At 52.3% G+C, this 13,309-nt stretch overlaps 1 protein-coding gene across 3 annotated transcripts in view; it reads left to right on the plus strand.

The window, feature by feature from the left end:
* Positions 1 to 13,309, plus strand: part of Zc3h7b (zinc finger CCCH-type containing 7B) — a 48,582-nt gene that overhangs the window by 16,455 nt on the left and 18,818 nt on the right. For 2 of the 3 annotated variants that reach the window (XM_021182907.1, XM_029469755.1), the window contains exons 2-10: positions 4,096 to 4,154; positions 4,931 to 4,964; positions 5,082 to 5,279; positions 7,671 to 7,829; positions 8,351 to 8,431; positions 9,210 to 9,266; positions 11,757 to 11,799; positions 12,225 to 12,418; positions 12,727 to 13,048. In XM_021182907.1, coding sequence (XP_021038566.1) covers positions 4,102 to 4,154; positions 4,931 to 4,964; positions 5,082 to 5,279; positions 7,671 to 7,829; positions 8,351 to 8,431; positions 9,210 to 9,266; positions 11,757 to 11,799; positions 12,225 to 12,418; positions 12,727 to 13,048 — 1,141 coding nt within the window. In that variant the 5' untranslated portion in view covers positions 4,096 to 4,101. Of the gene's footprint in view, positions 1 to 4,080; positions 4,155 to 4,930; positions 4,965 to 5,081; positions 5,280 to 7,670; positions 7,830 to 8,350; positions 8,432 to 9,209; positions 9,267 to 11,756; positions 11,800 to 12,224; positions 12,419 to 12,726; positions 13,049 to 13,309 lie in introns of those variants that run through there. The other variant, XM_021182906.2, reaches the window with a different exon arrangement.

The raw sequence follows: 13,309 nt of genomic DNA on the forward strand, positions 1-13,309 counted from the left end.
TGTAGTTCAGCCTAGAATCAGGCTCTCTGTAGAGTGGATATAGTAGTTGAGTCTGGCCTTAAACTTCTGGTCCTCCTGCCTCTACTTTCAGAGCTGGGATTATAGGCATGTGCACAACACCTGGCATAGAATATACACATAAATATATACATTATATATTATATTATACATATATATATGTGTGTGTGTGTGTGTGTATATATATATACACACACACACACACACATTATAATATGTGTATTACCACTGTGTGTGTATGATGTGTGTATGAGTGTGTATAAACGCAGGATGCACACTGTTGTGTAACGGTCAAGGGAGAACTTTAAAGAGTCAGTTCTCTTCCACAGTGGGATCAGGTAGTCAAGCTTTCTATCCCACAGGTGATCGGAATTCACAAAGCATTCTGAATGCTTTTTTTTCTTTTTGAGACAGGGTCTCTGTGAAGTCCTGGTTTTCCTGGACTATGTTGACTAGGCTGGCTTCAAACTCATAGGGATCTACCTGCCTCTGTTTCTGAAATGCCAGGTTAAGGGTGTGACTCACCACCCCAGCTTTGTCTGGGTTCAAGTGGGAATGGGAAGAGGGGATACAGTGAGGATCCCTCTCTTTCTAGTTCCCATCCTTTGTAGCCAGGGCTCTGCCCAGGGTGTTACCCTGGGTCACTTACAGAGCTGGGCCTCTCACCACGAGTTCGTGTGCATTACTGTGGCTCTTAGCAGTAGTGTCACTGTGACAGGGAGGAGTGGCTTGAGGGCCCAGTAAGTGTTTATTGCTGGACCTTTCTTGTGGTAGCACCATTAAGAGCCCATGGGTTCTCTTTAACCAGTGCCCACTTGGGTGGCCCTACCAAACCTCTACCTGCCCTGTTGCTTTGTGAAATGGAATCTACTCATTAGTTTTACCCTAAGGCCTTTATACACAACAGGAGACTCCTCAGTGATCCACGAAGACCCTGGGACTGAACTAAGAGAGACTTTCCTACAGGAAATTATGCCGGACAGACATCCGCCTTGGGGCTAGGGACAGATGTCACATACCCTATCAAAGCTGAAAGGGTCCACCTCTTGTCATTTTTGAGGGAGGGACTGGTGACTTGAGATCTGGTGTCCTAGAATGGTCTCCACTTGCTGGCTGCATATCTTTTTGTTTTTGCTGTTCAAGACAGGGTTTCCTGTGTGTCAGGGTTCCTGGCTGTCCTAGAACTCACTTTGTAGACCAGGCTGGCCTTGAACTCAAAGACCCACCCGCCTCTGCCTCCCGAGTGCTGGGGTCAAAGGCGTGTCCCATCATGCCCGGCTATGGCTGCAAATCTTATGAACCATTTGAACATTGTGTCGTTATCCTTCAAATATTGGTCTGCTGTTCATGACTGTAACCCCAGGGATACCCATCAAGATTGATGAAAGGTAGCCATGAGCCCTGGCCCATCATCCATCATGCTAGGAGAACTCAAGAGCAGGTGGTCACCCAGAAAGCTCCTGTCCAACACTGACATGTCTGCTTCCATTTACCCTTCAAATTCAGCTGGCTGTGGTGGAGGATACCTATCATCTCAGCACTTGGGAAACAGAGGCAGGAGGATCACCCAAAGCCAGGGGCTGGTCTGGACTATATAACAAGTGCTATGCTAGTCAGAGCTCCAGAATAAGACTCATCCTAAAAAGAAATAGATAAATAAACCCAAAACAACCAACCAAACTAAAGGCCCAGGTCAAGCCCCCCTGCCCAGAGCCAGGAGCGGTCACTTCAAGTGTTACCCTTGTCTACTGACTGCAGGAGGCTGCCTTCAGGTGCAGCCTGGGCACTGTCTGGCCCTGTCTCTAACTCAGTTGTGAGTCTGGCTGGGGTACAGAAATGGCAGCTTTCTCATTTTATGTAGATAGCCATTGCTGAGCTGAACACCCTGCAGAGGGATTCTCATTTTGCAGTAGCCTGTTGATGAAGTGCTTGTCACACACCAGACTCTTAAAATGTACGATTTCCTGGGCGCTGTTTTTGTTTGCGATATCTGTTTTCTTAGTCTAGAGGAGGAAAGAGTAAGAGATTTCACAGGGCCAGTCCACACAAGAGGGCAAAGAGGCGGGCAGCTCTGGGCTGTGGAGATCATGCCTATCGCTGAAGCAAGGCTTCTTTACCTCTTGGCTTCGCGTGCAGCCACCTTGGAATTGATGCTTGAGGTGACTGCAGGCTGTGTTTGTGAATGAGTTGGCTGGATGTCAGGACTGAGGATAGATATGGAAGTGTTTCTGCCTGCAGCGGGGGGAGGGGGTGGCGGTCCTGGTAATGGACATCAGGGAGGTTGGTCAGGCTGCCCTCCAACTCATTATCCTCCTGCCTCAGCCTCCGAGTACGGAGATTACAGGCACGCAAGCACTACACCTGGCTCAGTGTAGGGAATCTTGACTGTCTGAAGAAAGGACACTCTTCAGGCATCAAACACAGGGTCAGACAGGATCAAAGGTGTGCCTTTGAAGGACCCTCCCCAGGGTGTACTTGGGAAGGCTGAGGGACAGTGAGAAAACTTGCCCAGTGTCTGGGGACAGTACCGGCTAGGGGGTAAGGAGGGGCAGAGGCCAATTGGTGGACAAGGCCTAACCACTGGGGACTCAGCAGATGTGATCATGGCCATGCCATGTGGTGCCTGTGCTCAGACCACAGAGATTTCTGCCTTCCACAGCTTCCCCTACATGGGACTGGGCCCTCATTGCATGGCAACAGGTATGGCCTTGTCGTCCCTGCCAAATTGTACTTCCAGGTTAAGCCTGCCCCTGACCTGTTGAAGCGATCCAGCTAGCTCCCAGCCAACACTCGATGAGTGAGCATTGGTAGTGCTGTTTCAAGGACTGGAGAGAGATTGGTGCTGGGGGAGGCGGGGAGCCTTTGCAGGGGGGCCAGGAAGGAGTATGGCAGTGCGGGTGTAAGGAATTGTGAGAGGAGTAGGCTGCAGGAATGAGGGGCTCACTCTGCAGACAGTAGCCAGAGCTGTCATGGCTGGCCTCCCACCACAGCACTGAAATGCCGGGTATCTTGCAAGAGGTGGGGTGGGTTCAGTATGGTGTCATGCATTTTCCTTTGATGTTTGGACTATTACCTATGCCAGGAACTCTGTATCTGTCACCTCCCAAACCGTCACCATAACCAGTGGGACAGGATCTGCCATCAGCCCCATTCCCCACTTGAGACACTGAGACCCAACGTCGCAGTAAGAGCAAATGTTGGCTCACACCCATGTCTTGAGGCTGAAGCCTTTCTACAGTCCCCTGACGTCTCCAACACAGTTAGTGTCAGTGCCCCATCAATACATTCATTAGTTTCTCGGTGTATGGAAGGCTCCCTGGGGTAACAGCTATGTCCCCATCAGCTTAGACATCTCCAGACCTGCTGCACTGTCTGTTGAAGACATAGCTACAGGCGTACTGTGGAGAGAGACGAACACTCCCCTCCCCGACAGGGCCTTCCTGGGCTGAGCTCCACGCCCTGGCCCAGGCAAGAGATGCATTCTTCCTAGGTAACCACCAGGGCTCATTAAGGGAAGAGAGATACAGTGGTAGCCTTAGCCACCTGCCAGCTTATGACCCCAGCTGAGGTTCCCTTGTGTGAGGGTGAGTGGGCTAACAGGAGCCTGTGGCAGGTGCCCCTCGTATAAACAGTAACCAGCTATTGTTGGCACTTGCTGTGTTCCTTCTCCTTGGTGGTCTGACGTTCCTGGTCTCTGATAGCATACATGACTGAATTTAATGGTAAAACAAGGTTTTCCCTTTGAACTTGAGATGTCCCAGGCACTGCTCATGCCCACCCATTGTGTGGTGAAGGGCAGGAGGCCCATGCGTACATATCCCTTGCCCTTCAAGTTCACCACACAAATGAGACCAGTGGATCACAGATCTGCAAGGTGGCAGCATAGTCCCTGAGATGGCCTGCCACTCTATAAAGACCCCCTTTAAACCTTTAGCATGGAATGAGCGGGAGGGAAAGAGCCCTTCTGACAGGCGCAGGGTAGGGTGGGTTAGCAGGTACTCCCCCAGCCCCCTCACCCTCACCCGTGCATGTGCGCACACATCCTGTCTGATTGATGGACTTATGCTCTCCCTGCAGACACTGATGGAGAGGCAGAAACGGAAGGCGGACATCGAGAAGGGGCTGCAGTTCATCCAGTAAGTGGGCAGTGGGCAGGGGGGTCCGGCTCTCCTTTTCCTCCTGGCTGAGCCCTGCTCGGTGTGCACTGGGATGCGGACAGGTGGGAACAGAGCCCGATAAGGTGCCTGTGCTGCCTGGCTCTGGCTGCCCCTGGATCTTGTCCAGTATCATTCTACCCTGGCCCTTTACTTGTTTTTGTTTTTTTGAGACAGGGTTTCTCTGTGTAGCCCTGGCTGTCCTGGAACTCACTCTGTAGACCAGGCTGGCCTCAAACTCAGAAATCCACCTGCCTCTGCCTCCTGAGTGCTGGGATTAAAGGTGTGCGCCATCACGCCCGGCTTACCCTGGCCCTTTTCATCTTCTGCCCCCTTGAACATCAGTTTTCCCCTCCACGAGGGACCAGGAGACAAGCCCCGCCCTTCTCCCAGGCTGACACAGTGCAAGCTCTCCTGAGCCAATGCTCCCCTCCAAAGGGAGCTGTGGTCTTACCCACAAGAGAGAATGTGTAGCCATTGGCCCTGAGTGGGTTGCTAGTGTCTGGTTGAGGGGTTGGCTGCTGTCACTGGGCCTGCCACTGACTCCTCTGGGAGCAGACTCCTCTGGGAGAGCAGGAAAAATGGAAGTCCTTGCATCAGAACCGAGTGACTCCATGCCGTCCGGTCACCTCTTACTTCAGCCACAGCTGTCTGAGGCCTACTCTTGCTCCACCTCAGCCCTGAAGTGCCAGCCTCAGGGCTCCTCATGGGACCAACCCATGGGTTCACCCTGTCCTGTGTCTCTCTTTTCCCACTAGGTCAACACTACCCTTAAAGCAAGAGGAGTATGAGGTGAGCGTCACTGTGGTGGGTGGATGTGGTGAGGGCTGCTGTGCTCAGGGCAGAGGGCTGGGACTGAGTCAGGCTGGATGGAGACTCGCTTAGTCCCCTCGGACCTGCCTTGCGTAGGCTTTCCTGCTCAAGCTTGTGCAGAACCTGTTTGCTGAGGGCAACGACCTGTTCCGGGAGAAGGACTACAAGCAGGCTCTGGTGCAGTACATGGAAGGGCTGAACGTGGCTGACTACGCCGCCTCTGACCAGGTGGCTCTACCCCGGGAGCTGCTGTGCAAACTGCATGTCAACAGGGCAGCCTGCTACTTCACCATGGTGCGTCCACCATCCTCCATCCCCCCACCCCCAGCCAGCCCTACATGCTCCTAGCCTAGGCCCCGCCCCTCACCTCTTCTCAGTTCTCTCCTATTTTAAAAGACTGTGTATTTTAAAAGACGGTGTCTCATTATATAGCTCTGGGCTAGCCTGGAATTTTCTGTGTATTAGACCAGGAATTTTGTGTATACAACTCAGAGGGGAACATACACTTGCCTTTATCTCCTATGTGCATGGATTAAAGGCATGCACCACCACACACCTGGTTTGAGTTTTTTTAAATATTAATTTTTATTTTATGTTTACTGGTGTTTTACCTACATACATATATCTGTTTACCATGTACGTGCCTCGTGCCTGTGGAGGTAGCTCTGTTAGTAAAGCACTTGCCTTTATTGCTTTGTAAGCACGGGGGACCTGAGTTTGATGCTTGATTCTGAAAATACATAGTCATACACACACACACATAAATATATACATATACACATACATACATGATACACACACATATATACATATAACACACTCATATATACATATAAACATTTATACACATATATTCATAATTCACCCCCTCACACCCTTCCCCATATATGTGTGTGTGTATGTATATCTACCTATAATATATATACGTATATATATATCATAGATAGATAGATAGATAGATAGATAGATAGATAGATAGATAAAATCCCATTGGAGCTCATTGTCTAGCCAGTTTTTTTTTTCTTTCTTTTTTTTTTTTTTTGGTTTTTCGAGACAGGGTTTCTCTGTGTAGCCCTGGCTGTCCTGGAACTCACTTTGTAGACCAGGCTGGCCTCAAACTCAGAAATCTGCCTGCCTCTGCCTCCCAAGTGCTGGGATTAAAGGCGTGCGCCATCATGCCCGGCATCTAGCCAGTTTTTATGTTGTTTTTGTTTTTTGTTTCATTTTTCGAGACGGGGTTTCTCTGTGTAGCCCTGGCTGTCCTGGGACTCGCTCTGTAGACCAGGCTGGCCTTAGAGATCCACCTGCCTCTGCCTCACAAGTGCTGGAATTAAAGGCCGTGTGCCTCTGTCTGGCTTGTCTATTCAGTCTATCCATTCAGTGAAATCAGGTCCACTGAGAGATCATGTTCCAAAAAATAAGACGGACTCCTCTGGCTCTTACATGGATATCTTTGGGTGCACATACCTACAAACATATCCATAGCCACAACAACAACTACAACACAAGAACAACAGCATCATCAGAAAAACGCACTAGCCATTGCCTCCCTCTCCCCCAGATGAATTGAGTTAGAATTTGAGGGTGAGCCTCTCCCTGACGGCATCTCTGAGAGGTGCTTCTGTCACTCTGAGCCAAGGGCAGACAAGTCAACAGATGTGTCACCAGGCAGGCTCACTGTTGTAGAACCTGAGGCTCTCTCCAGTGTCCTGCCAGTAGCTGCCACAGCTCATCATCCTTACACCATGTTAGTTAGAGGTTTATTGCTGTGAAGAGACACCATGACCAAGACAACTCTTATAAAGGCAAACATTGAATAGGGGCTGGCTTACACTTTCACAGGTTCAGTCCATTATCATCATGGTGGAAAGTGAGGCAGCGTGCAGGCAGGCATGGTGCCAGAGGGGCCAAGAGTTCTATATCATCTTTTTTTTTTTTTTTTTAAGATTTATTTACAAGCTGGGTGTGGTGGCACAGGCCTTTTATCCCAGCATTTGGGAGGCAGAGGCAGGCGGATTTCTGAGTTTGAGGCCAACCTGGTCTACAAAGTGAGTTCCAGGACAGCCAAGGTTACACAGAGAAACCCTGTCTCGGGGGGAAAAAAAAAGACATGTTTATTGTATGTACATCAGTACATGTAGCTGTCTTCAGACACACCAGAAGAGGGCATCAGATCCCATTACAGATGGTTGTGAGCCACCATGNCAGCCAAGGTTACACAGAGAAACCCTGTCTCGGGGGGAAAAAAAAAGACATGTTTATTGTATGTACATCAGTACATGTAGCTGTCTTCAGACACATCAGAAGAGGGCGTCAGATCTCATTACGGATGGTTGTGAGCCACCATGTGATTGCTGGGATTTGAACTCAGGACCTTCGGAAGAGCAGTCGGTGCTCTTAACCACTGGGCCATCTCTCCAGCCCAAGGTCACACCTCTTAATAGTGCCACTCACTATGGCCAAACATTCAAACACCATTCAAACACCTAAGTCTGTGGGGGCCACACCTATTCAAATAACCACACACCATCAGAGTCAAGGCCGCCCTTGCTCCCTGAGCTCTGAAGCTCTTCAGCTTGGTCTCTGAGTCCGGACCCTGTGCTGTTCCTCTGCAGGAAAGTGAGGTTGCTTTCCATCCCAAGGGTCGCAGGCGCTGACCATTGGGCTGCTTGGCTGTCTCCTCAGGGCCTGTATGAGAAGGCGCTGGAGGATAGTGAGAAGGCTTTGGGCCTGGATGGCGAGAGTATCCGGGCACTGTTCCGCAAGGCGCGCGCCCTCAACGAGCTGGGGCGCCACAAAGAGGCCTATGAATGCAGCAGCCGGTGTTCCCTAGCGCTTCCCCACGTGAGTGCCGTCTCCCAAGCATCTGTACTGCCCCCCCCCCCACCAACCCTCACCCCACCCCCCCGGGGCCCATGCGACCATGTCCTTCTGTGCCTCCTCTGCCGTGGGAGGTTTGGGATCCTGATGCGGTGCTGGCAGGAGAGCCAGGGCGATGTAAAGAGACCTGGTCAGCCTTGAAACTACATAGTCTCATCCCTAGCACTGCTAGAAAATACATAAACACTAGAAACAGCTTGGTTCTGTGGGATGTGCCTATAATCCCAGGAGCTCAAGGCCGGCTGGAGCAACACAGGGTGTTCCCCATCTTAGAGATAATATGGAAAAAGATTAAAAAAAAATTCAACTAATTTGCCTCCCCCAAAATAAAAGGGAAAACAAAACAGCCTTGTGGTTCCCAGAATGTGACTTAGAAAGCCAGCAACAGCTCCCAGGGACACACAAAGATGTCCAGGAGTACAGCTCAGAGCTCCGGGCAGCCTAGCCCACCAGGTGTATCTAAGCCTGTGTCCTGCCTTCCACAGGATGAAAATGTCACCCAGCTGGGCCAGGAGCTGGCTCAGAAGCTTGGACTGCGGGTACGGAAAGCCTATAAGAGACCCCAGGTAGGTGGGATTTGGGGTCGGCTTAAAGAAGAGGGATGAAGGGAGGGACTAGGGACTATAGGGACCCTGAGTAAGGTAGCCAGAGCCTGGTAAAGACAGAGGAAGCAACAGCAGGTGACCTTCCTCCCTGTTGGCCAAACACCCTGGAATGAGCAACAGGACCTTGGGGGAAGAGGAACAAACACAGCCAAAGCTCCCAGCTCACCGCAGACACCAGCTGTAAAAACACAGCCCTGCCGCTTGCCCTAGCCGACTTTAACCAGGCTGAAGATGGCCCAAATTGACACTGCTGTCCTTCAGTTTCGCATTCTCAAATGCCCCCTCATTGTACCTGTCTGAATGTTAGTGTCGGCTGGACTCCTTCACATCGAATACTGTCGTCCGCCGTGTGTCTGGAAACTGCATGATGCAGAACATATGGCTTGAGTTTCTCTGGCCCGACCTTAAACACATTAGTGCATGTTTCCACCCGTTTCCGCATCTGGAAGGCAGATAATTACACCCACCTCAGGAGCTCAAGGGAGAACTGAAACCAGAGTGTATGAGATGGTGCCTGGCAAATCGCAGGGATGTGTGTGTGCTCAGATCCTCTGCCCAGGTAACCCTTGGAAGATGGAAAAACAAAAACAGTGTTACTCTGGAAGCCAGAGCCAGTGGCAGTGGCAGTGGTAGTCCTGGGGGGGAGGGGATGGACCACAGCTGATGTCAGGGTCTCTGTGTTGTCCTGGCTGATGTCCACGATCTTAATCTCTGCCCACTTCTCCCCAATTTCTGGCAGGAATTGGAAACATTTTCTCTGCTTAGTAATGGCGCTCCAGCTGGCTTAACAGATCAGGTAGGAAGGGGTCTGAGACTCCAAATGTTTCCCCAACTTTATACCAGCCTGTCTTCTTCATCTATTCCCAAGAGCTCTGGATTCACCCATTAAGATGACCCCAAGCAGTAGACCACAAACCTTCCCATGTCTGGCACAAGGCCCCCCAGCCCCTAGCTACTCTTTACTGGTCCATCTAGCCACATCCACAAAGGCCCGGACTGGTCCAGTGATGGGGCTCTGTGAGAAGGCCAGTCGAAGTGGAGATGATAAGGCCAGGCTTGCCTCAGTCCAGGAAACATCTGAGAACTCAGGAGCAGGCGCCAGGTAGTGTCTAGGCCTGCTCCTCGTGTCCTGTGGCGCCTACAGGAGAAATGGCACAGGGTACACGATACACGGCCACACGTGGGCTTCAGCTGCATTCCCCACGGGCTTCTCCAGCACAGGACTCGTTTTTCTGGCCAGTTGGTCATTCTGTATGTGTGCCTAGAACTAGGTGGCCTGGGCTGTGCTCACACGCTGCTCTCAGCATTTACAAGGCACAGTAGCCCTGGAGCTTACAGTGCAAGGCACCCTGAAGACTGTAAACTCGTAGTGCAGAGTGCAAGGCAGCCATGTTGGGGAGCAGTCTCACCCAGCTAGGGGGATAGCCAGGTAGACAAGCAACAGGATTCCCAGGCCCATAGTCAGGAGAGCAAGGGGCATTCCTGAGACCACTGGTAGAGTCAGTTCCTCCTCAGGGTTCAGGAGAGTGAGCTCTGAGGCCGCGTGTGTTGAGGGTCAGATCCTGAGAACACCCTTCTTGGCCTTTTATTGCTAAGAGGATATTACTAGTAGGGTTCTGTGCAAGAGGACTGGGAGAGAGAAACCTGGACAAAGAGGGTGGCAGGAGGGCTGGAAGCCACTTGTTCTGCAGGGCCTAGGCTGCACTGTCCTTAGAAGCATTCATTGGGGCCTCCTTTGTCTCCTGTCGCCACCCCCACGCCCCAAGCACGTGTAGCCCTGGCTATCCTGGCTCCATCCAGCCTGTAGATCAGACTGACCTAGAACCCAGAGACTGACCTGCCTTTGCCTCCCAAGTGCTGGGATTAAAGGTGTGGGCCATCATTGCCTGGACCCCCCTCGCCTCCTTTCTGTATGTAAAAGCAGTTCTGTGACCGTCCTGGTGGCCTTGGTCTATGCAACTTAGCTGTGATATACAAACACCACACATGTTCACTGTGCCATCTGTGGACAGGCTCGGGGGTGGGGCTGAAAGAGCTCCTGGCTCCAAGGAGTGGACAGAACAGACAGGATCAGGGCAGGCGTTAGACAGCCCTACACTGACCTAGGAATTGTAGTCTTGACCAATATTTGGGCCGTGGAACATCTCGTGGAGTGCTGGCCGAGCAGGGTCGGTGATGCAGGGCTGGATGGATTGTGTTGCAATTGTTGCTACTGCTAACCTTCACGAGGGTGACTAACAGTGAGTGTCTGGGCCTTCTCCCAGTCTCCACAGAGACAAGAAGGACACAGGGCCAGCCTGGGCCTCATAAGAATGATAAAGGCTGGGGGTGGGGGGGGAGAGCATGTTCGGGGTAGAGTAATGACTTCTGTCCCTTGTGGCTGGAACAAGGCAGAGGAGTTCACTGCAGGCCAACCTCCCGGCAGCACATGTTATTCACATGATTAGTGCCGAGCATGCCAGGCACTCTGCTGAGGTGCCTCATCTCTGCCACAGTTTCAGGCAGTGTGGCTGCTGTATCCTTACTTTACACCCGAGGAAACAAGTCCAGATAGGTTGCCGACTTGGCCAGACCAAAGAGCAAGCTCCAGCATTTCCCCATCCCAGACAGGGCTCTGATCCCAGTGCTGTGCGGCTGCAGAGTACAGGCTCTCTGGAACAACCCCACACACTCCCACCCCAGGAGGAGCAGGCCAGGTTGATGCCTGACCTGTGAATTCTGTTCTGTCTTTGCAATGGGGATGGGATCCCACCTAAGATGACGTTCTCCTTGGGGGAGATTAACTTCCTGTGAGGCTGGGGGCTGAGCCGGGGAAGCGGGGAGGGCACACATTCCTCTTTGAGTTAGAAACCATCTGTAGTGTGGAAGGCCTGGTAAAATCCTTGTCACAACCTTTAATCCCAGCAATTGGGAGGCAGAGGCAGGTGGATCTCCGAGTTCAAGGCCAGCCTCATCTATATAGTGAATTTCAGGGCACCCAGGGCTTTTGAGACCCTGTTTCAAAAACAAAACCAAAAGAGCTCAAAACCCTCTCTCGCCTCAGGGCATGGATGAGACTCTACCCTTTTCCAGGTACCTCAGAGGTGTACCCCTGCCCTGGGGCCATTGCTCCCCTGAAATGTACCTACTAAGCTAGTTCACCCCACCCTGTCCCAGCCCACACCTGCTCGGACCCTGGCTGAAAAGCCAGCCTACCTGTGATAGGCAATCGTTCCTCAGTGAGTGGCCCTCAGGGTAGCCCGGTGGAAATGTGAGGCCATTCCACCCTGCATCTTTCCTCTCACAGGGAACTTCTAACGGATTGGGATCTATAGATGACATCGAAACAGGTATGTCTCAGCTGTGTGGGGTGGGACACCGGGAGGGCTTCCCTGAGGCAGGCCAGGAACAAGCACGGCTCCCTCCTTAGCTTGTCTCTGTCCTTCATGCCTGTCCGTGTGGGACACCTTGTGTTAGAGCCCTCACTTCCTACTTCCTTTTCTCTGTTCGTGTAATAATTGCTTGAAGAAGGCACTGCTAGCCCCAGAGAAAGGTGACATTGGTGGATATTTGAGGAATGCCAAGGCAATCAGAACCCTTCCACAGCTTCAGGCTGTCTTTCCTCCTTGACTACCTCTGAGCCATTGCCCCTGGGGCAGGGGATAGGGAACCCAGATCCCTGTGGAACGGGGAGAAGGGAAGGCGTTAGCTTAGTGACTGGGCAACACACCCACCACACGGGCTCCTTTCAGCTATGAGCTCACTCCCTCCACAGACTGCTATGTGGATCTCCGAGGCTCCCCAGCCCTGCTCCCCTCCACTCCCACGATGCCCCTGTTCCCTCATGTTCTGGACCTCCTGGCCCCACTGGATGGCAGCAGCAGGACACTCCCCGGCACCGAGGGCCTAGATGACTTCTCAGATGGGGATGTGTTTGGTCCAGAACTGGACACCCTCCTGGACTCTCTGGTGAGCCATGCTGTCGACTTCTTGTTCTGTCCTTTGAAGCCTCTCACTTAGAACCCCACAGTCTCATGAAGAGGCAAGGGAGGGCACCGTCTTCACGTCTCAGTTGGGAGAATGGGTGGCCTTGGGAGGGAGGGTCTTGCCGGAGCCTCCAAAGCAGATCCCAGAGAGATCAAGCAGAGCCTCACCTCCTCTTCATGAGCAGTCCCTGTCAGGCTCTGGTGGAATAACTGCTTCCTGGAATGTCACACCCACACGGGGTTGGGTGGTTATTTTCTCGTCTGACCCCTGGCTCTGTCCCCACTTTGCAGTCTCTGGTCCAGGGTGGCCTGCCTGCCAGTGGTATGCCTAGTGAGCTGCCTCAGCTGATCCCCGTGTTTCCTGGTGGGACCCCACTCTTGCCACCTGTGGTGGGTGGCTCCATCCCCGTGTCCAGCCCACTGCCTCCTGCCTCCTTTGGCCTTGTCATGGACCCCTCCAGGAAGCTGGCTGCTTCTGTGCTGGATGCCCTTGACTCTCCAGGGCCCACGCTGGACCCCCTGGATCTGTTACCGTACTCTGAGGCTCGGCTGGGTGCCCTTGACAGCTTTGGGTCAGCCCGAGGCTCCCTGGACAAGCCGGACTCCTTCCTAGGTGAGGCCTTGGTTGGGTACTTTGTCTCTCTTCTCCCTTGACAGCGCTGCTCTGTTCTCTCATCTCTGAAGCTCTGCATCTCCACAGCGCATGCCCATATGTCTATCACAGCCCAGGGCAGTACATGCTGTCTTATCTCTGCTGTGCTCAGCACTTCCGGAGCTTGAGCCCCGGACTGGGTGTCTCACTATCAAACAGATCAAACAGTAGAGCTATGTTAATGATTCTATCTGGTGCTGTGTCCAGCCCTCCAGAGTCCTG

This window comes from Mus caroli, chromosome 15 (genome assembly GCF_900094665.2).
Source record: "Mus caroli chromosome 15, CAROLI_EIJ_v1.1, whole genome shotgun sequence".
NCBI lineage: Eukaryota > Metazoa > Chordata > Mammalia > Rodentia > Muridae > Mus > Mus caroli.